This window comes from Theropithecus gelada, chromosome X (genome assembly GCF_003255815.1).
Source record: "Theropithecus gelada isolate Dixy chromosome X, Tgel_1.0, whole genome shotgun sequence".
In the NCBI taxonomy this organism is placed as follows: Eukaryota; Metazoa; Chordata; class Mammalia; order Primates; family Cercopithecidae; genus Theropithecus; species Theropithecus gelada.
In genome coordinates, this window is record NC_037689.1 from 11,510,815 (window position 1) to 11,533,836 (window position 23,022).

Sequence of the window (23,022 nt, forward strand, 5' to 3'; positions counted from 1 at the left end):
GTTGAATAAATTTATCAAACACAGAGCACCTACTATATGCCAGGCACTGTTCTAAGGACTTTCCAAAAGCTTAACTCCTTACCGGGCACTGTGACTCACGCCTGTAATCCTAGCACTTTGGGAGGCTGAGGCAGGTGGATAACCTGAGGTCAGGAGTTCGAGACCAGCCTGGCCAACATGGTGAAACCCTGTCTCCACTAAAAATACAAAAATCAGTTGGACATGGTGGTGCACGCCTGTAATCTCAGCTATTTAGGAGGCTGAGGCAGGAGAATTGGTTGAAATTGGGAGGCAGAGGTTGCAGTGAGCCGAGATCATGACACTGCACACCAGCCTGGGCGACAGAGTGAGACTCCATCTTGAAAAAACAAACAAAAGCTTAACTCACAATCTCTGCGACACACCCTACCTATGTTGTAGGTGCTGTCTGTGAGCACATTTTACAGAGGGGAAACAGGCTCCAGAAGGGGGGTGTTATCTGCCCGAGGGTTCTCTGATGGAACATGGCCCCGCTTGTTCCCTCCTAATCACCCCAGACCCTGGTGTTGTCCCCAGTTGGGCCCATGGGGCAATGGATAGCCCCTATTCCTCTCCTGAATCCCTCCCCAGGCTCCTGCCACTTCCCTTTCTCACTTCCTTTGTGCTGACTACCCCCACCACAAGCTGACCACAGGGAACTTCTCAGGAAACGAGGGCCGAGGTTAAGGCTGGAGGTTAAGGCAGGGTGGAAGATGGAGCAATTGCCTCGATGCCTCCTCCACCCCCATGAGCAGGGACACACTGAGCATGGCACACTCACTTCACCCTGGTTCAACACCCCCACGAGGTTGACCCTGTTATTACATTAGAGATTATGCATTTTCCACATAGGGAAACTGAGGCTCAGGGATGTTAAGTGACTCACCCAAGGTCACACGGCTAGGAAGTTGCTGCACGCTCTGTGTCCTAGGAGCTTCAATTGAACACTGAGAGGTTGCTGGGAGGAGCATGAGGTGCTGGGGATACAGCAACAAGCAAAACAAGACCAAGAGTAAGACAGGAAATGGGGAGGGGAGAGTAGAAGAGGAGGCAGAGGGGACAGGGTGGGGTCAAAGCAGGATGCCCTCCCAGTTCCTCCTGCCTCTAGGTTCCTCTTTCCCTGCTGACTCCAGGAGCAGATCAACCCGGATAAAGCGTGATCTCCTCTCTGGTAGAGGTGCAGGGGGCAGTACTCAACATGATCACAGAGGGAGCGCAGGCCCCTTGCTTGCTGCTGCCGCCGCTGCTGCTGCTGCTCACCCTGCCAGCCACAGGTGAGGGGGTGAGGGCCCAGCTGGCCCCAGGGGTGTCCAGGTCCACCACATCCCTGACTGAGCCCCACCCACCCATCCCCTGGCCCTGTTACAGGCTCAGACCCCGTGGTCTGCTTCACCCAGTATGAAGAATCCTCCGGCAAGTGCAAGGGCCTCCTGGGGGGTGGTGTCAGCGTGGAAGACTGCTGTCTCAACACTGCCTATGCCTACCAGGAACGTAATGGCGGGCTCTGTCAGCCTTGCAGGTTAGGGGGCGTTTGGGGCGGGGGATGCGGGGAGGGAAGGACTGTCTGCGGGGGTCACCCAAAACTGGGTACTTTCTTTCTCTAGGACTTCCAAGGGTGGCCCTGAGGCCCTGATCGTGACCATACCTCAGGGTTTCTCAACCTTGTTACTATTGACATTTGGGGCTGGAAATTCTTGGTTGGGGGAGGGGATTGCTTACCTGCGTATTGTGGGATGTTTTGTAACATCCCTAGCCTTCCACTAGATGCCAGTAGCAATTCTCCCCACCAGCTGTGACAACCAAACATGTCAGCAGACATTGCCAAATGTCCCCTGGGGCTCAAAATCACCCCTGATTGAGAACCACTGATATCGCTCACACATACTGAGCACCTCCTGCACACTGGAAGCATTGCAGCGGGGGTGCAGCTTGGTATTTTCCTAATTTTGATGACAGCTCATGTTTATTGAGTGCTTACTGTATACCGACACACTGTGGGGGCAGGAGAGTTTGGGAAATTCTGAGGGCAGCTCTAGGCCCCTAATTATGATGACAGATCACATTCATTGAGCACTTCCTGTATACCAGCTGCATGGCAGGGTTGGGAGATGAGCTTGAGGATTTCTGAGGGTAGCTCTAGTCTCCTGATCATGATTTCCAGCTTGCATGGATTGAGCCCTTACTGTATGCCAGACCTGTTTTCTACTTGCTTACTATATATCCCAGATACACCATGGGAATGGGAGCTTGGGGATTTTTGAGGGCAGTTCTGGGCCCCAAGTCATGTCAACAGTTCACATCTATTTGGCATGAACAGCATACCTAGGGCTACGCAGTGGGTTGGGGATAGATCTAGGGTATTTCTGAGGAGGCCTCTGAGGCCATAGGGATGATGGCTCAGGTTTATTAAGCACTTTCTATTTATCTGCTACTGTGTAGTGTGGTGACCTGGTGGGTTTCTGACATCTGCCCTTGGTTCCTAGTCCTTACCTTTGCTTACTGCAGGCCTAGTGTTGGCCTTGCCAGCCTTCCAATGGTAACTCCAGATGCCTGATTTTGAAGGTAAATGACATTATCAAGCACTTACTGTATGTCCACTGCTTCCCATTCAGTATTCCAAAATCCCTAAAAGGTAGAGACTTATCGATCCATCGCACACACACTTGCCTAGCAACCCCTCGTGCCTGCCCACACTCTGGAGTCCCACATGCCATCCTTGTCAGCTCATGCCAGGATGGGATATGTGTGCTCTTCTCCACAGGTCCCCACAATGGTCCCTGTGGTCCACATGGGCCCCCTGTTCGGTGACATGCTCTGAGGGCTCCCAGCTGCGGTACCGGCGCTGTGTGGGCTGGAACGGGCAGTGCTCTGAGAAGGTGGCACTTGGGACCCTGGAGTGGCAGCTTCAGGCCTGTGAGGACAAGCAGTGCTGTCCTGGTGAGGAGGATGCGCAAGGCGGGCACTCCCTGTCACCCAGCACTGGTGGGAACGATCGGTACAGAGGTCCTCAGAGTGGGCCCATCCCGTGTTTGTAAGGACCTAAGGAGGAGAGTGGCAGGAGGTGAAGTCAGAGAGGTGAGGAGGGCCCGTTGCCTGGGGGCCATGGAGAGGACGTTGGCTTTTCGTCTCAGTGATTCAGACTGTGGGCAACGGAGGAACGTGATCTGACTGGGCTTGGGAGGAGAACAGACTGTGCACAGTGGGGGTGAGAGGGGAAGCAGAGGGACCCACATAAAGGCTTCTGCGGCAGGCCTAGTGAGCGGGGACGGTGGGCCCCGTGTGGTGGCAGAGGATATAAGGACAGGATTAGCTCATGTGGGGCACTCGAGGAAGCAAAGAGCCCTGAATGACACCCCACCTCCATCCCATTACCCTCTCTTCTCTCCCACAGAGATAGGCGGCTGGTCTGACTGGGGGCCCTGGGAGCCTTGCTCCGTCACCTGCTCCAAAGGGATGCGGACCCGCAGACGAGCCTGTGATCACCCTGCCCCCAAGTGTGGAGGCCACTGCCCGGGAGAGGCACAGGAATCAGAGGCCTGTGACACCCAGCAGGTCTGCCCCAGTGAGTGAGGGAAGCCACAGGATGCTGATGGGTGCACCCAGCGTGGGTCTGCAGGGTTACAGCAGGGAACTGCCAGGGTGAGAGGACTTTAGCACGCATGACCACACCCGCATCCCTCCACCTCCCACCCCACCACAGCACACGGGGCCTGGGCCGCCTGGGGTCCCTGGACCCCCTGCTCAGGATCCTGCCACGGTGGACCCCACGAACCTAAGGAGACACGAAGCCGCACGTGTTCCGCACCTGAGCCTTCCAAGAAGCCTCCTGGGAAGCCCTGCCCAGAGCTAGCCTATGAGCATCGGAAGTGCACCGGCCTGCCGCCTTGCCCAGGTACACCAGGATGAGGCCGCTGATGTGGTTGGCGGGGCTCTTGATTGAGGGCATAGATGCTCTGCCATTTCTAGAGTTCCTAGACCATGTGACCATGCAGCTCTTCATTTGGGGATAGTCTGCTTCAAGGGTCTAGGAGCTAAGTGGAAGGATTGAGGAGGCCTTTCTCCTCACTCCCTTTCCTCCTCCAACAGTGGCTGGGGGCTGGGGGCCTTGGGGCCCTGTGAGCCCCTGCCCTGTGACCTGTGGCCTGGGCCAGACCATAGAACGACGGACGTGCAATCGCCCTGTGCCCCAGCATGGAGGCCCCTCCTGTGCTGGTGATGCCACCCGGACCCACATCTGCAACACAGCCGTGCCCTGCCCTGGTCAGCATCTCAGAGTTCACAATTTGCATGCCTAAGCCCCCCATGCCCTTCTCTGCTGCCCAGTTCCTGCTGCTGAGGCCTTGCTCCTGTCTCTGATTCCTCCTTTCCTGGCCCTGATACCTTGTTTCCACCCCGATCCCCCATTCGCACATCTGATCACCTCTACTCCCTCCTACCGCCCTCATTTCTTCCTCTGAACCTCTTGCTGATTCCCTGCTTTGTTCCAATCTCCTCTTGCCCTGTCTCTGCAGTGGATGGAGAGTGGGACTTGTGGGGACAGTGGAGCACCTGTGTCCGCCGGAACATGAAGTCCATCAGCTGTGAAGAAATCCCGGGCCAGCAGTCACGCCGGAGGACCTGCAAGGGCCGCAAGTTTGACGGACATCGATGTACCGGGCAACAACAGGATATTCGGCACTGCTACAGCATCCAGCACTGCCCCTGTGAGTGTCCCCCAGACTGTGCTCTGAGGGTGGGGTGGCCCATGCAGGATAAGGGGTTTCCAACTCTCTGCTGTGCACCCCACGTCTCTGCAGCCTCCCTCTCACCTTCCCACCAAGACCTCCAGTTCTGACTCTGTGACCCCTACCCCTCATTGCAGTGACAGGATCATGGTCAGAGTGGAGTACCTGGGGGCTGTGCATGCCCCCCTGTGGACCTAATCCTACCCGTGCCCGCCAGCGCCTCTGCACACCCTTGCTCCCCAAGTACCCGTGAGTGAGAGGGCAAAGTATGCCTGGGAGGGGGTCATGATATTACAGGCGGGAGAGTCAGCTACCCCTGGAAACCAGGGCTTCCACTGCTGAATCTAAGGTATCTGCCTTGCCGAGTGCCACCTCCCAGCTGCAGGAAGTGGGGAGAAACGAAAGAAGATGAGAAAGAAGCTCTTGGGGGAGAATTCATAGCCTCTGTGCCCCTCAGTCACTCGTTCAGTCACTCATCCACTCTCCCATTCACTTAGTCCTTCATGTGTCATTGACTCCAACCTTTAGTTACTCATGCTTTTAGCTGCCGCCACTCAGGCCTCCATTCACTGCCTGGCTCCCACAGTCACTCATGCCTCCATCCACTTTGTCAGCATCTCACTGCCCTAAGGCACTCCAAGGCTTTTTCAGCAACAGTTGCAGATACACACAGCCCAGATCCTGTGGATCCTCCAAGGGACCCAGCTGAGCAGGCCCCTGACAGGAGGCATATGAGGAACAGCTGGTGCATGCAACAGGTGCTGCCACCTCAACCTAGGTCCAGGAAGCTGATTGGGCCTCCCAGGGAAGGTAGGGGTTGGGAAAGGCGTTCCTGGCATCAAGACTGTGAACAAAGACTTGGAGCTAGGTGATTAGCTGCCATAAGTGTTTCCAGGTGCCAGAAGGGCCCAGGTGTTAAATGTTCATCCATTTAACATCCAGGTGCCAGAGGGTTAAAACGGTCATCCCTTTTCTTCCTTCCACATACATCAAGCTACTAGATTAAGTGGACTATTCTCAGCTCGTGGAAGGGCTGCCATCTGGGAAGAGATCTCCCAGCTGGGGGGGTTAGAGTGGGGCCTGAAGATGAATTAGAGGTGTTGAATGGAGGCACAAAGGACTTGAGTGAGTGAGAGACTGAGCGGAGGAAGAAGCAATGGAGAAAACTGGGATGGGAGTGAATGGAGGGCTTGCCTAGTGGGAGAAACAACCCAGGTAAAGACCTTTCTGGACATGGACTGAGCTTGAATAAAGTGGAGGAGAAAGACAGAGAGAGATTGGCTTGGGGCAGGGATTTGGGCCCAATGATAAGGCCTTGAATGTCAGGACAAGACATTGGGTTTTTTCCTAGAGGCAGTGGAAAGAGATATAAAGGATATATATTTTGGAGGTAAGAGAAAGTAGCTCATGCCAACAAGTAACATTCACCAGCATTTATTGAGCACTTGCTGTGTGTAAGGCACTGCTCTGAGCACTTTACCTGAATTAACTCATTTATCCTCACTCGGCCCCGTGAGGTGAGTATTAATATTACTATTCCTACCATTCTCATTTGCAGATGAGGGAAACTGAGGCACAGGGAAGCTAAAGAAATTGCCCAATATCCCATAGCTAAAAAGTAATGTTGGGAGGCCAGGCACAGTGGCTCACGCCTGTAATCCCAGCGACACTTTGGGAGGCTGAGGCAAAAGCATCACTTGAGCCCAGGAGATTGAGGCTGCAGTGAGCTATGATTGTGCCACTGCACAGCCTGGGCAACAGAATGAGACCCTGTCTCAAAAAAAAGAAAACAGACAAAACAAACAAAAGGTAGCATTTGGCACATAGCAGGCGCTCAATACGATTTGAATGCATTCTTGCCTTCCCTGAGCTTCTCCCTTCCGTTCCTTCCCACCCCTAATGCCTCAGGCCCACCGTTTCCATGGTCGAAGGTCAGGGCGAGAAGAACGTGACCTTCTGGGGGAGACCGCTGCCACGGTGTGAGGAGCTACAGGGGCAGAAGCTGGTGGTGGAGGAGAAACGACCATGTCTACACGTGCCTGCTTGCAAAGACCCTGAGGAAGAGAAACTCTAACACCTCTCTCCTCCACTCTGAGCACCCTGACCTTCCAAACCTCAATAAACTAACCTCTTCGAGCTCGTCTACGATTCCTTAAAGGAGGAAAAACAACCCATCCCCTTCCCCAAAAGTAGGGTGATAGCATCCCACAGGGCAAAGGGCACAGCACGGGCCAAGACACAGCAGTCTGTTGCGGACAACAGTATCTTCCACTGTGGTCGCAGGTTGGCAGGAGTGAAAGCGAGTGTGCAGCCCCAGCCTCTCCCCGCCGCTGCCATAACCCCAGTGTCTGGGCCCTGCGCAGCCCCCCTTACTGCTCCAGGGCCGCCCGGCACGTTCCTCTGCAGAGCTCCGCGTTACGAGTTCCCTGATTGGCTACTTGTCTTGGCAGGCACTTCTTGATTGGCCGGCGTGCTTGTTCGTTGTCTCCCCGCCTCCTGGACCTCCCTAGATTCCCACCAGCTGGAGCCTCAGAGGAGCCTCTGCTGGCCGACTCCGACTCCGCGTCTGTGGAGGAGGAACGGCAGAGGCGTGGCCGAGGCTGGCACTCTGCCGCCCGAGCACCTGCACCCACCCACTCCCGACAGCCTAGCTCCAATGCCGCAATTACCAGCGACAAATAGCTCGGCGAGGCGGGGGGCGGGCGGAGGAAGTGCCTGTGTTGCGCTCTGAGCTGAGGCGGGGGCAAAGAAGTTAAGAGTCAGTGTCTGCCCACAGGAGCCCCCAGGACAAATCCAGACACTTTCCCCTGGTATTTGTTCATTCATTCAACACTTATTAGCGCCTACTGTATACTAAAGCTAAGTCTGAGCAGCTAGGGTGGAGGAGGGCTGGTAGAAAGAGGACATCTGAGCGAGGGAACGGACTCAGAAGGTATTCCTTTCGTGTGAACATCTATTCAACACTTAACGCCTACTGTATACTAACAATAGTGCTGGACATCACGGGGAATAGAGAAGAAGACGAATCAGAGCGTTACGTGTCTCCGCAGTAAAGGGAACAAAGCCAGACACCAGTGCTCTTAGCATTTGCTCATTCATTTACCACTTACTGAATGCCAGGCCCCTTGTGAAGAGACGCATCATAAGAATCATAATAATCATGGTAATAGCTGCTACTTAGAAAGTACTTACTGTGTGCTTAGTAGTGTCTTAAGGCTTTCCATAGCATGAACTTATTTCGTCCAGAGCAGACCCATGTGAGTCAGTATTATTATCCCCATTTTACAAAGGAAACACGCACAGAAAGGTAGTAGGCTGGACATTTTTGAAGCATCATGAATTGTGGTGAGGTCTTAAATATCAAGAGTGCTGTGGGTGGAGGGGACCCCTCTGTGTGGGGAGGTTTTGGGTGGGAGGTTTGTGACATGCACACTCAGAGTATATCGGTACACTTACTTGACTTCTCTGGGTCGTTTCCCCCTTATTCAAATGGACCAGTCAATGAGTTGAAGTGAAGTGGAAGCTGATGAGTACTTACTGGTCATCTTGGGAAGACTGAGCCAAAGTGAGGGGTTCTGGTTGCTACTACAGGGTACAAGAGAGGTATATGTTTACAATAAAGTGGGAATTCAGCTGTGTGTGTGTGAGAGAGAGAGAGATGCAGACCTTTGGGGCTGTGCAAGAATTAAGGATGTATTGATATGTGGCATGTGTGTAAGGTTACAACTGTGTGTATGCCATAACAATGCAGGAGTCATGCGTGTATGCACATACACATGAAGGTACCATGGATATCTATGTGTGAGTTACAAACATGGGTACAATACTGAATGTGAACATATGTCAGGGGTGTGTGTTTGAGAGTCATTGCTCACCAGTGTACAGCAAAATCATTCTTGGGGCCCCTTTTGTACGCCTATTCCTGCTGAAGAAGATGGAGACAGTTTGGGGGAGCCTTACCTTTGCCTTAGTGAATTGAGGCACTCCTGAGGTGAATCCTCATTCCTTTACAAAACAATCTACAAAAAATTAATTTCTGGAAATTGAGCCAACTGGAAAAAGGAAATGGTGCTAGGGCCACAAGTACTAGGAACCTAGGAATGGGGACCCTAGGAAGAGGCGCAGCCTGGAGATAGTTTCCTGAGGAACCTGAATTCAGACCTAAAGGAGCCAGAAGGATCTGTAGACCTGCAGCTGTTCCTGTCTCCAAAGAGGGCACCGCACCCTGCACAGCTTGTTTGCTTCCGTTACTGGGCAAAAAACCAGGGAGCACATACTTCAAGACATTGGAAAATATCTGATTTGCGGGGAGATCCCCATCTGGGGAACACTGGGATTTGGAATGCCAGAGAAGGAATCCTGAAGGGAGGAGGAAAGAGTGGCCAAATCAAAGGCGTAGAGGTGGGACTGAAGCTGGCTGGGTTGGAGGAGGGAGTAGCGGATGGTTTGGGAAATGTTTGACTTGGGTACTGTGGAAGCCTAGAGGAGGAGGGGATGGAATCTGAGACCTGGAAGTGAGGAGTTCCTGCAGACAGTGGCCAAAGGCAGCCCTCGAGAAAGGGAAGGAGAGGGCATTCCTGGCAGAAGTTACAGCACATGCAAAGGTACGGAGGTTGCCCCCTTCCTATCCCTCTCCTTAGAGGTGGGTTAGAGATGTACCCTTTTTACAGATGAGGAAACCAAATCTCAGAAAGATTAAGTCACTTTCCCAAGTGTATGGTGGAGACCCCACTTGAACCCAGGCACTGTGTCTCCAGACCCCACACTATTACTGCCTTGTTTAAACCAGCCAATGATTTAATGAATAAAGGATGAACAAATGAATAAGTGGATGATTCACCTGAAAATTCTGCAGGCAAAAGAGACTCCATATCTACTTACTTCTTGCCTATCTTCTGCCACCTCTCCTAGTCCACCATCACTGCTCACTATGGTCAAGGTCCTACCCAATCTGGCCCCTGCTACCACAACCCCCTTCAGCTTGTTCCAGCCACATTGGCACTGGATGTTTTCTCCTCCTGGCACATTCTTAAAAGAAAAAAATGTATTGATCATAAAGTGAACATGACCCTTTGGGAATTAATTGGAGTTCTTATATTCCTTCATCTATAAAATAGAAATTATATTATCCACCCCATTGGATTGTTGTGAGGGTTGGATGAAATGATGCATGTAAACAGCTTAGTTAACAGTTGGGTACAAACAGTGAACAAATGATTATGAATTAGTGATTTTATTGTAGTCAGAATCATAAAGATTTGACAGGTTCCCATATCCCACCTCTGCTTGGACTACCTCATTTGCTTATATGCAAACATTATTTGGTACCTACTGTGTGTGCACCATGGGATGGGCCTGCCTCTGTGGAAAGTTCTTGGGTGCAGGGGGAGACAGCCATGGGCACTGATGACATCAGGTGGTTATCATGGGTTTTGGCTGTGTCCAGAGCAAAGGGATGGTGGCGTATATACCAAGTGTGTTCTGGTGTGGGGGTGGACATGCACCAGGGCTGGGGCTGCAGAGAATGTCTGTGTTGCAGATCTAGGTTTCTCCATGATCATCGGTGGGAATGTGTTTTGTTTGCGAGCGTATTCTCATATGAGTTTCCCTGGGTCTCTGTGTGTCAGTGTGTTGCCTGTGTATGTGTGCGTATGGGTGTATGCATGCGTGTATGTAATATGCCCATATGTGTTACCCTGGACTTGTATGTCTGTATGTATACCTAGACTGGCGTGTGTTCTCTGTCTGTACATGCCCTTGTATGTTTCCTCACTTTTGTGTGTGTTTATATGTGTGTCATTTCTTGTGTGCCTCCAGGCCCCCCTTGCCACCTTGGGCAAGGGTGTGTACACCGCCCAAGTGTCCACCTCCGCTTGTCTGATGCTGTCTACGACGCCCCCGCTCTCTGCCTAGCTGAGCCTGTGTGGACGTGGGAGACTAATCTCCCCGCGGGCACTGCGTGTGACCTCACCCCCCTCTGTGAGGGGGTTATTTCTCTACTTTCGTGTCTCTGAGTGTGCTTCCATTGCCCCCCTCCCCCCAAAAAATGCCTTCTGAGTTGAATATCAACACTACAAACCGAGTATTTGCGGAGGGCCCTGTGTATGAGTGCGAGTGGGTGTTAGGACCAGGATGAGGCGGAGTGGGGGTGCCTACCTGATGACCGACCCCGACCCTCTGGACAAGCACCCAACCCCCATTCCCCAAATTGCGCATCCCCTATCAGAAAGGGGGAGGGGGAACAGGATGCGGCGAGGCGCGTGCGCATTGCCAGCTTCAGCACCGCGGACAGCGCCTTCGCCCCCGCCTGGCGGCGAGCGCCACCGCCGCCTCAGCACTAAAGGCGCGCTGACGTCACTCGCCGATCCCCCGCAAACTCCCCTTCCCGGCCACCTTGGTCGCGTCCGCGCCGCCGCCGGCCCAGCCGGACCGCACCACGCGAGGCGCGAGATAGGGGGGCACGGGCGCGACCATCCGCGCTGCGGCGCCGGCGACTCAGCGCTGCCTCAGTCTGCGGTGGGCAGCGGAGGAGTCGTGTCGTGCCTGAGAGCGCAGCTGTGCTCCTGGGCACCGCGCAGTCCGCCCCCGCGGCTCCTGGCCAGACCACCCCTAGGACCCCCTGCCCCAAGCCGCAGCCATGAACTACCTGCGGCGCCGCCTGTCGGACAGCAACTTTATGGCCAATCTGCCGAATGGGTACATGACAGACCTGCAGCGTCCGCAGCCACCCCCGCCGCCGCCCGGTGCCCACAGCCCCGGAGCCACGCCCGGTCCCGGGACCGCCACTGCTGAGAGGTCCTCCGGGGTCGCCCCCGCGGCCTCTCCGGCCGCGCCTAGCCCCGGGTCCTCGGGGGGCGGTGGCTTCTTCTCGTCGCTGTCCAACGCGGTCAAGCAGACCACGGCGGCAGCAGCTGCCACCTTCAGCGAGCAGGTGGGCGGCGGCTCTGGGGGCGCAGGCCGCGGGGGCGCCGCCTCCAGGGTGCTGCTGGTCATCGACGAGCCGCACACCGACTGGTAAGCCACTGCCGTGGACGTCTCCCGTGGGCCTGGGTCCCCCAGATCGTTCCTCTGCAAATGAGCAATTATCGAGCGCCGCTTGTGTGCCTGGCACCTGCCCTCTCACCTAAATCTTTTTCCTTCAAGTTATTAAGCTGGATGCTTCCTCTGTGCCCCGCCCTTGTCGCCCCTCCTTCGCCCCTTAAACCTTGATGGATCCAGGGAGCAATTATCGGGCGCCTGCTGTGTACCTGTTCCCTACTCCGCCTCCCCCAAAAGTCTTTGGCTTCAGTGTATCCTATGAGCCTTCAAAAACCGAACGTGTCCTGCCTACCCTTCCTAACCCTTGCCCCATAGGCCTTGTCCTCTAATGGATCTTGTGAGCACTTATCTAGTACCTGCAGTATGCCTCATCCAAGAGCCCTTCCCCAAGGCCTTTGATTTCAATGAACTTTGTGAGCATTTTTTGAGAGCCTGATACTGTCCTGTTGTCCTCAACCCTTGCCCTAAGGCCTTCTTTAATGGGTCTTGTGAGCATGTGTCCAGTCTATGCTATGTGTCCCACCCCAGCTCCGTCCTTAAAGCCCTTCTAAACTCTTTAGTAAACATTGAGTACCTGCTGTGTATCCCACCCCAGCTTTTCTCCAAAAGCTTTGCCTTTCATGGATCCTGTGAGTTTTGATTGGATGCCTTCTCTGTGCCCCAACTCCAAGCTCTCTCCCTGAGGACCTTTTCTCCAAAGGATCTAGGAAGCATTTGTTAAGTGCCTGACACGTGCCCCACCTCCAAACCCCTTCGCAAACAAATCATTTTCCTCCAGTGAGTTCCATGAGCGGTTTTGTGTGTGACTCATCTTCAGACTGTCTCCTCGAAGACCTTTCCCTACAGTGTGTCTAGAAAACATTTATTGAGTGCCTCTTGTATCCCCCGTTCTCCAGCTACTTCTTCAAAGACCTTTCCTTTGGTGGATCCATCTAGCATTTATCAACTGCCTGCAGTGTGAGCCTTCTCTAAAATTTCTTTCCTCCAGTGTATTCAGCAAGCATGCATTGAGTGGTGCCTGCTGTATACCCCACCCTCAAACCCTTTCTCCAATACCCTTTCCTCCGGTGGCTTCAGTCTGCATGTATTGAGCACTTTCTGCATGACACAACCTGAGACCCCTCCATAAAGGCCTGTGCCTCCAGTTAATACAGTGCTCAGATATCTTACACTTGCTGTGTGTACCATTCCAGTCACTCTTTCCAAAGACTTTTTCTTTTAATCACTCCTTGGAGTATTTATGGAGCACCTACTGTGTACCTGATTGTGTGCCTTCTTCACAAAAGCCTTTTCTCTTATGGATGAAGAACGAAGCTCCCATAGATCAACTTTCTGCACTCCTATTTCCCCTCCCCAGAGGGCTTTTCCTTCAAGGATGCAGTGAGCATTGATCAGGTGATTATATGTCCATCCCCAGCCCCACTCCCCAAAGGCCTTTTCTTCTAGTGGATCCAGTGAGTATTTATTCCTTGTCTGCCATGTGCTCCATTCTAATCATCCTCCCCCAAAGACCTTTTCCTTCAATGGCTCCCCTGAGCATTTATGGAGTGCCTTCTGTGTGTTCTGTATATTCACACCTCCTCCCCAGAATTGTTTTCTTAACAGTAGCTCCAGTGAGCACATATGCAGGACCTGTTGTTTTGGGGAGTACGTTCTTCTTCCTTACCCCTAGGAGAGCCTGCTCCAATCACAAGGCCTCTCCCAAGGTCCTTTCCTGTGATAAATCCAGAGTTGAGTTTATAATGATCACCCCTTTCCCACTCCCTTCAGTGCCCCTAGGATTCCCTCTACCAACTTTAATTCCATCCCCCCAAAGGGCTTTTAGTCTATTTAAATAACACTTATTTAAGTAAAAACTTTTACTTAATAGTTTTACTGTTTACTTAATTTACTACATTTACTAAATAAATTTAGTAAATTTACTAAGTTTACTGTTTACTTAATAGTTTTACTATTTAAGTAAACACTTACTGAGCACTTACCATGTAAGTCACTTTCAACTTCCTATTTCCAAGTCTCTAGAAATCTCTGCCCCTGCCTCAAGAGCTCTCTCTCCAGGGTTCTACTTCAGCCTAAATGTATTGAGTACCAGCTGTTTACTGGTCAGATTACCTCTCCCCCAGGAGCCTTTACCCAGTAGTAGCCTTTCTCTCTATTCAGAGCAATTTATTCATTCTACAGATATTTATTGAATCATTTCCATGAAAGTGTGGGAGGCATTTATTATTCACCATAATATACTAGGAATAACCCTTCTTCAGCTCCCCTTCCTTCTTTTTTTTCTAAATGCAGGCGTGCTTGAAATCCTCAATTGCCAGCTTGCCTTGCTATACCTTTTCCTCCACGCAACCCCACAATCTTTTAATGAGCATTTATCGTATACTACTAAGAACCTTGCATTAAATGCCTCTTATCCCCTTCTTGCAGTTCTAATTTCCCCTTCAACAATCTCCATCCTGCCTTTTACACAACACAATCCTGAAAGCTCTCAATGTGTGCTGTTTTCCATTTATTCTAGCTAGGCCTCTTCCTCCACTTAGTAGCCATCTCCCCAGCTGCCTTTTGCTTCCCGAATTAGTCCAGAAAACACTTATTAATCTCTTACTCTATTATTTTCAAACAGCCACATTATCATCCCTGCAGCAGGCTTCTCTGCTTTTTTCTCTATCAATCTGTAAAGCATTTATGGAGCACGTGCTGTAATTCCTTCACCAACGTCCACTCACCAACGTGTTATCTTCCTGGTTAAGTTTGCTCCATTGAAGTCAGCAAACATCAATGAGACCTCTGCTGGATGTAGGTAACCACCCTCCTTTAGACTTCCCGTCTCCACTCCAGCCCTCCACACAGGTCCTTTGCGGCTGCTTCCTTCTTTCCGTCAAGCATTTATTATCTATGGAATACTGACAAGTTCCTTCCCCTTTCCATAATCACAAATCCAATGTTTTCCATTTTTTCTTTGTCCAGAAAACATTTATTGAGCACCTGCTGAATTCAGTGAACGATCCATCCCTTCCCCTTCTGCATCTCAGAAGCCCCCCCTTTATCCCAGCATCCCTTCCAGTCTTTTCTTCCAGGCAATCTAACAAATATTTATTTAGTGTCTACTATATGTGGGGTGGGGTGGACAAAGGGAGAGAGCCTATGTATGTACGCCAGGCTCAGTATGGGGAACAGAGACTTGTTTCACCAACTTGCAGACACTCAGAACCACACAAGCTTCAGGGATTTCAGCCCCGAATAAAGGAGGAGTTGTACAAATGCTGTGATGGAATGTACACCCAAATACAGTCTGACGCCTTTCCCACCAAACTTCACCACCCTCATTCCTTCCTGGGTCTCAATTCCTCTGTGGTTTAAAGTTGAAAACTCTAAGTTGAGACTCATCTCCCCCATTTTGTGGATAATTTTGTCCTGTGTTTTTCTCCCTCTTTTTTTTTTTTTTTTTTTTGAAACGGAGTCTTGCTCTGTCACCCAGGCTGGAGTGTACTGGCGTGATCTCAGCTCACTGCAACCTCCGCCTCCCGAGTTCAAGCGAGCCTCCTGAGTAGCTGGGACTACAGGTGCGTGCCATCATGCCTGGCTAATTTTTGTATTTTTAGTAGAGATGGGGTTTCACCATGTTGGTCAGGCTGGTCTCGAACTCCTGACCTCGTGATCCACCTGCCTCGGCCTCCCAGAGTGCTGGGATTACAGGCGTGAGCCACCGGGCCCGGCTGTCCAGTGTTTCTCAAACTATGGGTCACGTATTGGCTTATGACCAACATTTCATTTTCTCCATGAAGTAGGATAAATAAAAATAGAGAATAACAGAGCATATTGCTCATAGTAAATGAAGTTGTTGTTTAGCAAAACATATAATGTTATTCCATTAAGATATACAATCTATAATGTATATTATATATGACACACAGTATATAATACGGCTTTACAGTACATAATACATCTACATGTATATGTTCTTCTTCATGAAATGAAATAAAATAGCGTAGAAAAATCAGAATACATTACCCATAGTAAAGATAATTATCTATTGAAACCTAAATTCCAATTATGCATATGTATTTATATACATTCTAAATACATATACACATAATATATAATATACAACATTTTATATGTTACATAATATATAAGACATTCTATATCCTCATATTTGCTGTACAACATATGTGTCTTATGTAATATATATTACATATATAGGATGGGTTATTATGCAAATACATATATAGTGGGTTATATAAGCTTTATTTCTTACTGTGGCTTCTTTTCTCAGATAGATTTCCCTGGAAGCAGACCCCGAGACTCTGAGATTTGCGTGCAGGAGATTTACTGGGGAGAGTGCTTGGGAATAACACCTGTGGGGGAGGTGGCGAGGGAAGCAGGATTGTGCAGAGGGAAAAGTTGAGCTGTGATGCAACCACAACAGAGGACTCAGCCAATCCTCTGGGGAGCTCTGGCACTGGAAGGACCCTTCAGAGTTGTCCCAGTTGAAGCGGGGTGGCCAGGCTTTGAATTCCTACGTCAGTCATTGGCTGTAGCCTGCCCCCTGGGAGGAGGCATAATCTTGGGTGAGGCAAATCCCTGTTGCAGAGGCCAGTGCCCAGTGAGGGACGCCTGTGAGCCATCAGCAGTAGATAATTCCAGAAGCTGGGGATAGATGCAAAGGCCTGGAGCAAGGAGGTAAGGATCTGAGGAGAGCATATAGTCCACACCTTGCACTGCTCTGATCCACTTCCTTCTTATAGTAAGTTCACCCCATTGGGGAATGGCATTTCCACAATTCTAATCGGTCTTGTTTTCTCAGGGACACTTGAAAGAGCACAGTAGTGAGATGAGCCATAGTCTCTGCTGCTGCACTTGATTTCAATGTCATAAATGATATTCATCCTCTCCTTCCTCTATTGCACATTCTAGATTCCCCCCCCCCCCCCCCCGCCACCCTCAGCTAGCACCTCTCTTGGTCTGGGTGGCTCCCATCCTGCAGAGATCCCTGAGCCTTTAGTCCCCATGCCCTTCTCAGGCTGTAGCTGCTGTACAAACAACCACATTGCCCATTTACTATCAAAGTTGAGCAAGGAGTACCAACAGATGCCCAAGCAGATCCCCTGGGTGCCAAACATACTCCTCCCTGCCTCCACTGCATACCAGCAGCTCTACCTCCTCCTGAGGAGCAAGGTCGGTCATGTCCCCTGCCAAGACAATAACTCCTCTTTATGTCCCTCGGCATGAGAAACCCGAAGTGCCCTGAGGGCAATCATAGCTTACAGTTTAATGGGATTCTTGCTGTGTCCCCTGGTAGCAGTGTTCCCCCTTGGAGAACCAGGACCTCTAACCTTGCAGAGCCCTGAGGGAACAGGAAGCACAATTTCAAAAGTGGATCACTGGGATTGCTGGTAAGCTGGGTCACTCCTTCCTGACCTCTGTGTCCCCACACCCGTGTATTCTACCTGTTAGGAAACACAGCACCTACAATGGCCATTGATTTAGGGTTGACACTGTTTTGGAGGATAGTGCCCATTCTTGCATAGTCTCACCTCCAACCTGGTGTCTTAGCTGTGGCTGCACCAAATTGGTCCATCATTTCGTCAGGCCAGCAGCTCCTGGGTGGCGTGGTGTGTAATACCATCAGTTAATTCCATGGTCATGGGTCCACTTTTGCACCTCCTTTGCTTTGCATTCCTTTACTTTGCTATAAAGTGTGTCCTTTGGTTTGATACAGTGTTATGCGGGGTCTCATGCTGGTGGATCAAATGTTATGTAAGCCCTTAGACAGTGAGCTGGCTGAGGTCCTGCAGTAAGAAAAGGCAAACTCAAATATGGAATATTGCAGTCAAAATCGATTACTGCTCTTTGCAGGATGGAAGGGGCCCAATGTAATCAGCTTGCCACAAAGTGGTTGGTTGGCCTTCTGGAGGGATGGTGGCATGTCAGGGATTCAGTATTAGTCTCTGTTGCTGGCAGGTTGGACATTCAGCAGTAACACTGCTGCCCCCACACATAGCTTCTTTCTCTGCTGCTATTGCCACTTATTCATGTGCCCATCTGCTAGCACTGAGGTGGCTGATTAGAGCCTGGCTGACATCATCGGGCTGACTCATGCTGTCTACCTGGTTGCCTAGTGTCACTTCCATGGCGCCATGGCAGATGCTGTCTGATGGCAGATGCTGTCTGGTGGGTGTTAACACACGATCCAAAGATCCTCACTCCTCTTTTTTTTTTTTTTTTTTTTTAGAGACGGAGTCTCACTCTGTCGCCCAGGCTGGTGCAGTGGCGCAATCTCGGCTCAGTGCAACCTCCACCTCCCGGGTTGAAGCGATTCCCCTACCTCAGCCTCCCGAGTAGCTGGGATTATAGGCGTGCGTCACCATGCCTGGCTAATTTTTGTATTTTTAGTAGAGATGGGATTTCACCATGTTGGCTAAGCTGGTCTTGAACTCCTGACCTCAGGTGATCTGCCCACCTCGGCCTCCCAAAGTGCTGGGATTACAGGCGTGAGCCACCACACCCAGTCTCACTCCTCACTTCTTACCCACTCCTAGGTGTCTGCCCACATTTCTGTATCCCAGACCTCTTTGTCTGGATCTTCCAATCTTTTTCTTTCCAGGCCCCTGACCAACCAGCCAAACCATTTACCACTGCCCATAAGTGGATATATGTATTCTAATCTTGAGGCACTTCTCTTTCTGCACAAAGGAGATGAGCAGGTGCACAGCCTGAAGCTCTGCGCACTGGGAGCTCTGCCACTGTCTTTCAAGCCCATTCCAGTTGGGTTACAGTGCAACCACTGCCCATTTTTGGCTTCCACCCACATACTAAGACAACCCATTTGTGAACCAAGCTTAGACCTTTCCCTCTTTCATCAGCTAGTTTTAAGGAGTCCCCTTAGTGAGACAGGCACTAGCACAACAGTTGTGGAAGACATGGGGATCAGGGTTATTTACCTGCTTATGCACCTTGCTTGGTCCTGCTTGGGCTCAATCCTGACTGCCGGGCCTACCTGACTTTATTATTTGGCAGGCCTAGCAGGACCCAGCTCATAATGGGAACTTCTGGATGCACAATCATTTGGTGCCTGGTCAAGCATTCTGTCTCTATCAGGGCCCAGCACCTCAATGGGATATCTTTCTCAAAAGGCGTAAAATTCTCTGCTGCAGATGGCATGGCTTTGCTCCAGAACCCCAAGGGCCTCCCACTCAGGCTTCCCATAAGCTCCTCACTGCATCTTTCCCCACTACTGACACCTCCAGCATCATAAGATCTGCCAGATCATCTGGCCTAAATGGCAGGACTGCTTGTACCACAGCCTGGACCTGCTGCAGAGCCCTTTTCTGCTCTGGCCCTCACACAAAGCTGGTAGCTTTACATGTTGTCTGGAATATGGGTCAGAGCAGCATTTGTGCGTGGGGGATATGCTGCCTCCAGAACGGGAAGAGGCCTGCTAGGTATTGTGCTTTCCTCTTCATGGTGGAAGGTGCATGATTCAATGCTTTGCCCTATTCTTTGGAGGGGCCGTCCTGATTTACTGACCTGGACCACTGGATTCCTAAAAATTTTACTAATGCAGCAGTCCCCTGAGTCTTTGTGGGGTTTATCCCCCACCCCCGGAGTGAATGTGTCTTACCAGGGCAATATGCTAACCCTCTCTTGTTCATCTCACACAATCAGTATGATGCAATCGATGTGGTGGTCCAGTGTGCTATTCCATGGGATGTCCAGATAGTCCAGGTTTCTTTGAACTATATTATGACACCAGGTGAGAGAGATAGCATAGCCCTATGAAAGACCATTTACGAATATTATCATCAGACTCGTGAGTGTGAACTGTTTCTGATCCTTTTTCCTAATCAGAATAGAAAAGAATTCATTTGCCAAGTCAGTGGCTACCTGCTGTACCTGAGGTCTTATTAATCTGCTCTGACAATGACAGCATGTCCAGTATGGCAGGTACAAGCAAGGGTACTACTTGATTGTGCTTGCAGTAGTCTGCAAGCATTCTCCAGGACCCATCTGACCTCTCCAGGGACCAGACCACTCAATTCGATGGAGATAAGATGAGACCAACACCCCTGCATCCTTTAGATCTTTCAATGTGGCATTGATTTCCATAATCACCCATAGGATGCATACAATATTGTTTGTGGTTTACTGTTTTGTTCAGGGCATGGGGGTGTGCACCTTTTTAGAAGCTTCTATCTGGACTTCCCTACTGAAATAGCTCTTACGCCACAGGCTGAGGAGCCCATGTAGGGGTTCTGACAACTACAAAGTATGCCATTGCAATTACACATTTGTGAACTGAGGAAGTGACCACTGGATGGGTCTCTGGACCCCCCAGACCCACTGTAAGCAGGACCTGGGCCAGGACTCATTTATCACCTTACCACTACTGTGCTTCTCAGCGTGACTGGTACCACCCTCACCAGCATATTTCTTATTGATTTCATAAGTTGAGTGTATCCTCCAGGCCTTAATCAGCTGGTGGGTTTTCCAGACTTCAGTAGTATATCTACTCCAACATGTCTGCTTCTTTGAACCCTTTAATCCTTCCCTGTGCAATCTGCCATGGAAGTTTTGCTTCACTTAGTGTGGGCCATTGTTTACTCCAGGTTTCCAAATACCAGTGTGTTAGTAACACTTCCTAGAGTCCTCGCCAGGGTTTTAAGTTCCATATCCTGGGAGAGCGCGCCAACTTCCTGTTCTACCTCCTTCGCCCATTGTCCTCAGGATCTAGTCTCATTCATACCTTCTCAGCCCCTGCCAATACATACTAGCCAGATTCTTTAGGTTCTTCTACAGATCATTTATCTCCTTCCTTTGCAAGCCTAGAACCTGTCCAGTCAGGTTTCACTAGGATTTCACCCTAATTTTTGGTGTGGTTAACAGGAGGAGAGGTGGGAGGTAAACTCTGAGGGGGCAGGCATTATCTTACAAAGCGCCTGCGTCATCTGAGGCCTCTGCATTATCTTTAAGCAGAAGGTCTATATTCTAACTCAGGGGAGTAGTCTACTTCAGCAGGCCCAGTGGATGCAGGTGAGTCTGTAAGTTCAAGGTGTTTAACTGCATCTGCCCAAATATCCCCATCTCAGAGTCCTACTCCTGTCCTATTAGGGACATGAGCATGGCCTAGGAGATGTGCTGGGCCTGAGAAGTCAACTTTCTCTGAAGCTCCGCCACCATGTAGAATTGAATTCTGAGCGTGGCCCTCCCTTCTGTCTGCCCTCTGACTGCAGGAGATGAGGGTTTCCTTAAATGGAGTCACGGAGGTCCTCTGGCTTTCACATTTTGCCTTGAATTCACCCTGAGCACGTCAGGTCTTTCTTCAGCTACTCAATGGCATTTAGGGAATAGTCACCAAAGTCTGGTTACCATTTCCCTGACATCACTCATGTTCCAGGAGTATTTCACCAGCCAGTACATTCCCTTCCACCAGAATCCCATTACAGCCCACCATCAGGAAAAGTCACTGCTGCTCCAAAACCCTGGGGGCCTGCACTGTATTCTCCCACCTGGGAGAAGAAATTCCACACAGCGTCTTTTCCTACTACTGACACCTCCAGTGTCATAGGATCTGCCAGATCATATGGCCTAAGTCACATCCTGCTTACACCACAGCCCGGACCTGCTGCAGAGCACTTTGCATTGCTACAGCATATCGGAGGCTATCTATGCCCCACCTCCCACTACTGACAGATCCTCACTGCCATCTGGCTGCTGGGTAACCCAGTGCCAGAACTGCATTAGACCACCCTTGTGGTTTGACTTCCATGGCCCACTGTCTTAGATTGGGTTCCCTGGAAAAAGACTTTGAGGTGGAGATTTGCATGCAGGAGGCTTACTGGAGTGTGCCATTGGGATCAACGCTTGTGAGGAGAGTTGGGTTGAGCAGAGGGAGAGGCTGGCTCAAGATGTAGTTGCCTCAGGGGACTCCACTGATCTTAGGGGGAGCCCTTGGGGCTGGGAGGGTCCTTCAGAGTCAGCCCAGGTTGAGGCAAGGAGGCTGGCCTTTCTTTCCCCTCATAGACCAGACCATGGGGATGCCCTCATGAAGTAGGTATAACATTGGCCAAGGCAGTTCACTGTGACAAGACAATTCCCAGTGGGGACACAGCCATGAGCTGTCAGCAGCTGCCATTCAAGGTGCATTGTCCCTGAAGAAGAGGCCTGAGCAGACCACCACAGTATCCAACTACACTTATGGTGGGAAAAGTTTTAGAAACAGTGATACACCCTCATCATTCCCACTCATCAGTTTATAGATGAAAAATGTGCAGGGCTGAGAGAGATTCTCTCCTAACACTTCTGAGGGGATAGTGTCAGCGATGGGGTGTGTGTGTGTGTGTGTGTGTCAGAGAGAGAGCGAGGAAAAAGAAGTAGCTGTACCTGGGGTCTCTTGCATATGTCACTCAAGTCACCAGGGTCCATTTGTGCTGTGTGTGTGTGTGTGTGTGTGTGTGTGTATGTGTGTCCAAGACCCTGATTGTATGCGTGTCAGTGACCAATAGCCCTGAAAGTCTCTCCCCCTCATCCCCCTTCCATGAGAAACCTGATTGGGGATGAGCTTCCATCCCTGGAGCAGGCTGTTGGCTAGAAATCCTGAGCCTGGGGGAGGAGGCCACCGGAAACCAAGCCCAGCTGGGGACAGGCCCGGGGAAAATGACATAGCAGTTCGTGATGTTCCTACTGCTGCTCCCACTCCCCCTCCCTCCTGTTGCTCCCTCTCCTCCTCAGCTGCATTCCTCCCTGCCCCCCATCATTGCCAGCTACACTGGCTTCTCCTAGAGCCACCCAGCCCGCACCACTCAATCCACTCCTCCTTGTCGGATGCAGCTGCCCACCCATGGCCATTGTGTTTCTCACAGCACACAACCACACATGGTGATTGTGCTCCTCCTTGTGAAAGGGCCAGAGAGTGGAGAGATGCTTCAGGCCACACAGCCAGACACCAGCACTGAGATATACACAGGGACTAAAAAATACACAAAAACAGGCAAGCTTCAGAGAAATGTAGTTCCTTCCTTTCTCTTTCTTTCTTTCTTTCTTTCTTTCTTTCTTTCTTTCTTTCTTTCTTTCTTTCTTTCTTTCTTTCTTTCTTTCCTTCTTTCTTTCCTTCCTTCCTTCCTTCTTTCCTTCCTTCCTCCCTCCCTCTCTCTCTCTTTCTCTCTCTTTCTCTCTTTCTCTCTTTCTTTCTTTCTTTCTTTTTTGCCTAGGTCTTGCTCTGTTGCCCAGGCTGGAGTGCAGT

At 50.8% G+C, this 23,022-nt stretch overlaps 2 protein-coding genes across 3 annotated transcripts in view; both read left to right on the plus strand.

The window, feature by feature from the left end:
- The first annotated feature begins 1,090 nt into the window (after positions 1 to 1,090).
- CFP (complement factor properdin) lies at positions 1,091 to 6,878 on the plus strand. Its single transcript, XM_025372591.1, has 9 exons — positions 1,091 to 1,292; positions 1,387 to 1,537; positions 2,780 to 2,955; positions 3,410 to 3,580; positions 3,719 to 3,910; positions 4,105 to 4,278; positions 4,530 to 4,721; positions 4,880 to 4,991; positions 6,651 to 6,878. The coding sequence occupies exons 1-9, from the start codon at positions 1,217 to 1,219 to the stop codon at positions 6,814 to 6,816; spliced, it is 1,410 nt and encodes a 469-aa protein (XP_025228376.1). The 5' UTR covers positions 1,091 to 1,216; the 3' UTR covers positions 6,817 to 6,878.
- Positions 6,879 to 11,150: 4,272 nt separating this feature from the next.
- Positions 11,151 to 23,022, plus strand: part of SYN1 (synapsin I) — a 50,005-nt gene continuing 38,133 nt past the window's right edge. For both annotated transcript variants that reach the window (XM_025373099.1, XM_025373100.1), the window contains exon 1: positions 11,151 to 11,756. In XM_025373099.1, coding sequence (XP_025228884.1) covers positions 11,380 to 11,756 — 377 coding nt within the window. In that variant the 5' untranslated portion in view covers positions 11,151 to 11,379. The remainder of the gene's footprint in view (positions 11,757 to 23,022) is intronic.

Bases quoted from the DNA above. Each gene is read 5' to 3' on its own strand.
- CFP (XM_025372591.1), top strand. From the start codon at position 1,217: ATGATCACAGAGGGAGCGCAGGCCCCTTGCTTGCTGCTGCCGCCGCTG. The intron at 3,581-3,718 runs GTGAGTGAGGGA...ACCCCACCACAG, and splicing joins CACCCAGCAGGTCTGCCCCA to CACACGGGGCCTGGGCCGCC. The intron at 4,279-4,529 runs GTCAGCATCTCA...CTGTCTCTGCAG, and splicing joins CACAGCCGTGCCCTGCCCTG to TGGATGGAGAGTGGGACTTG.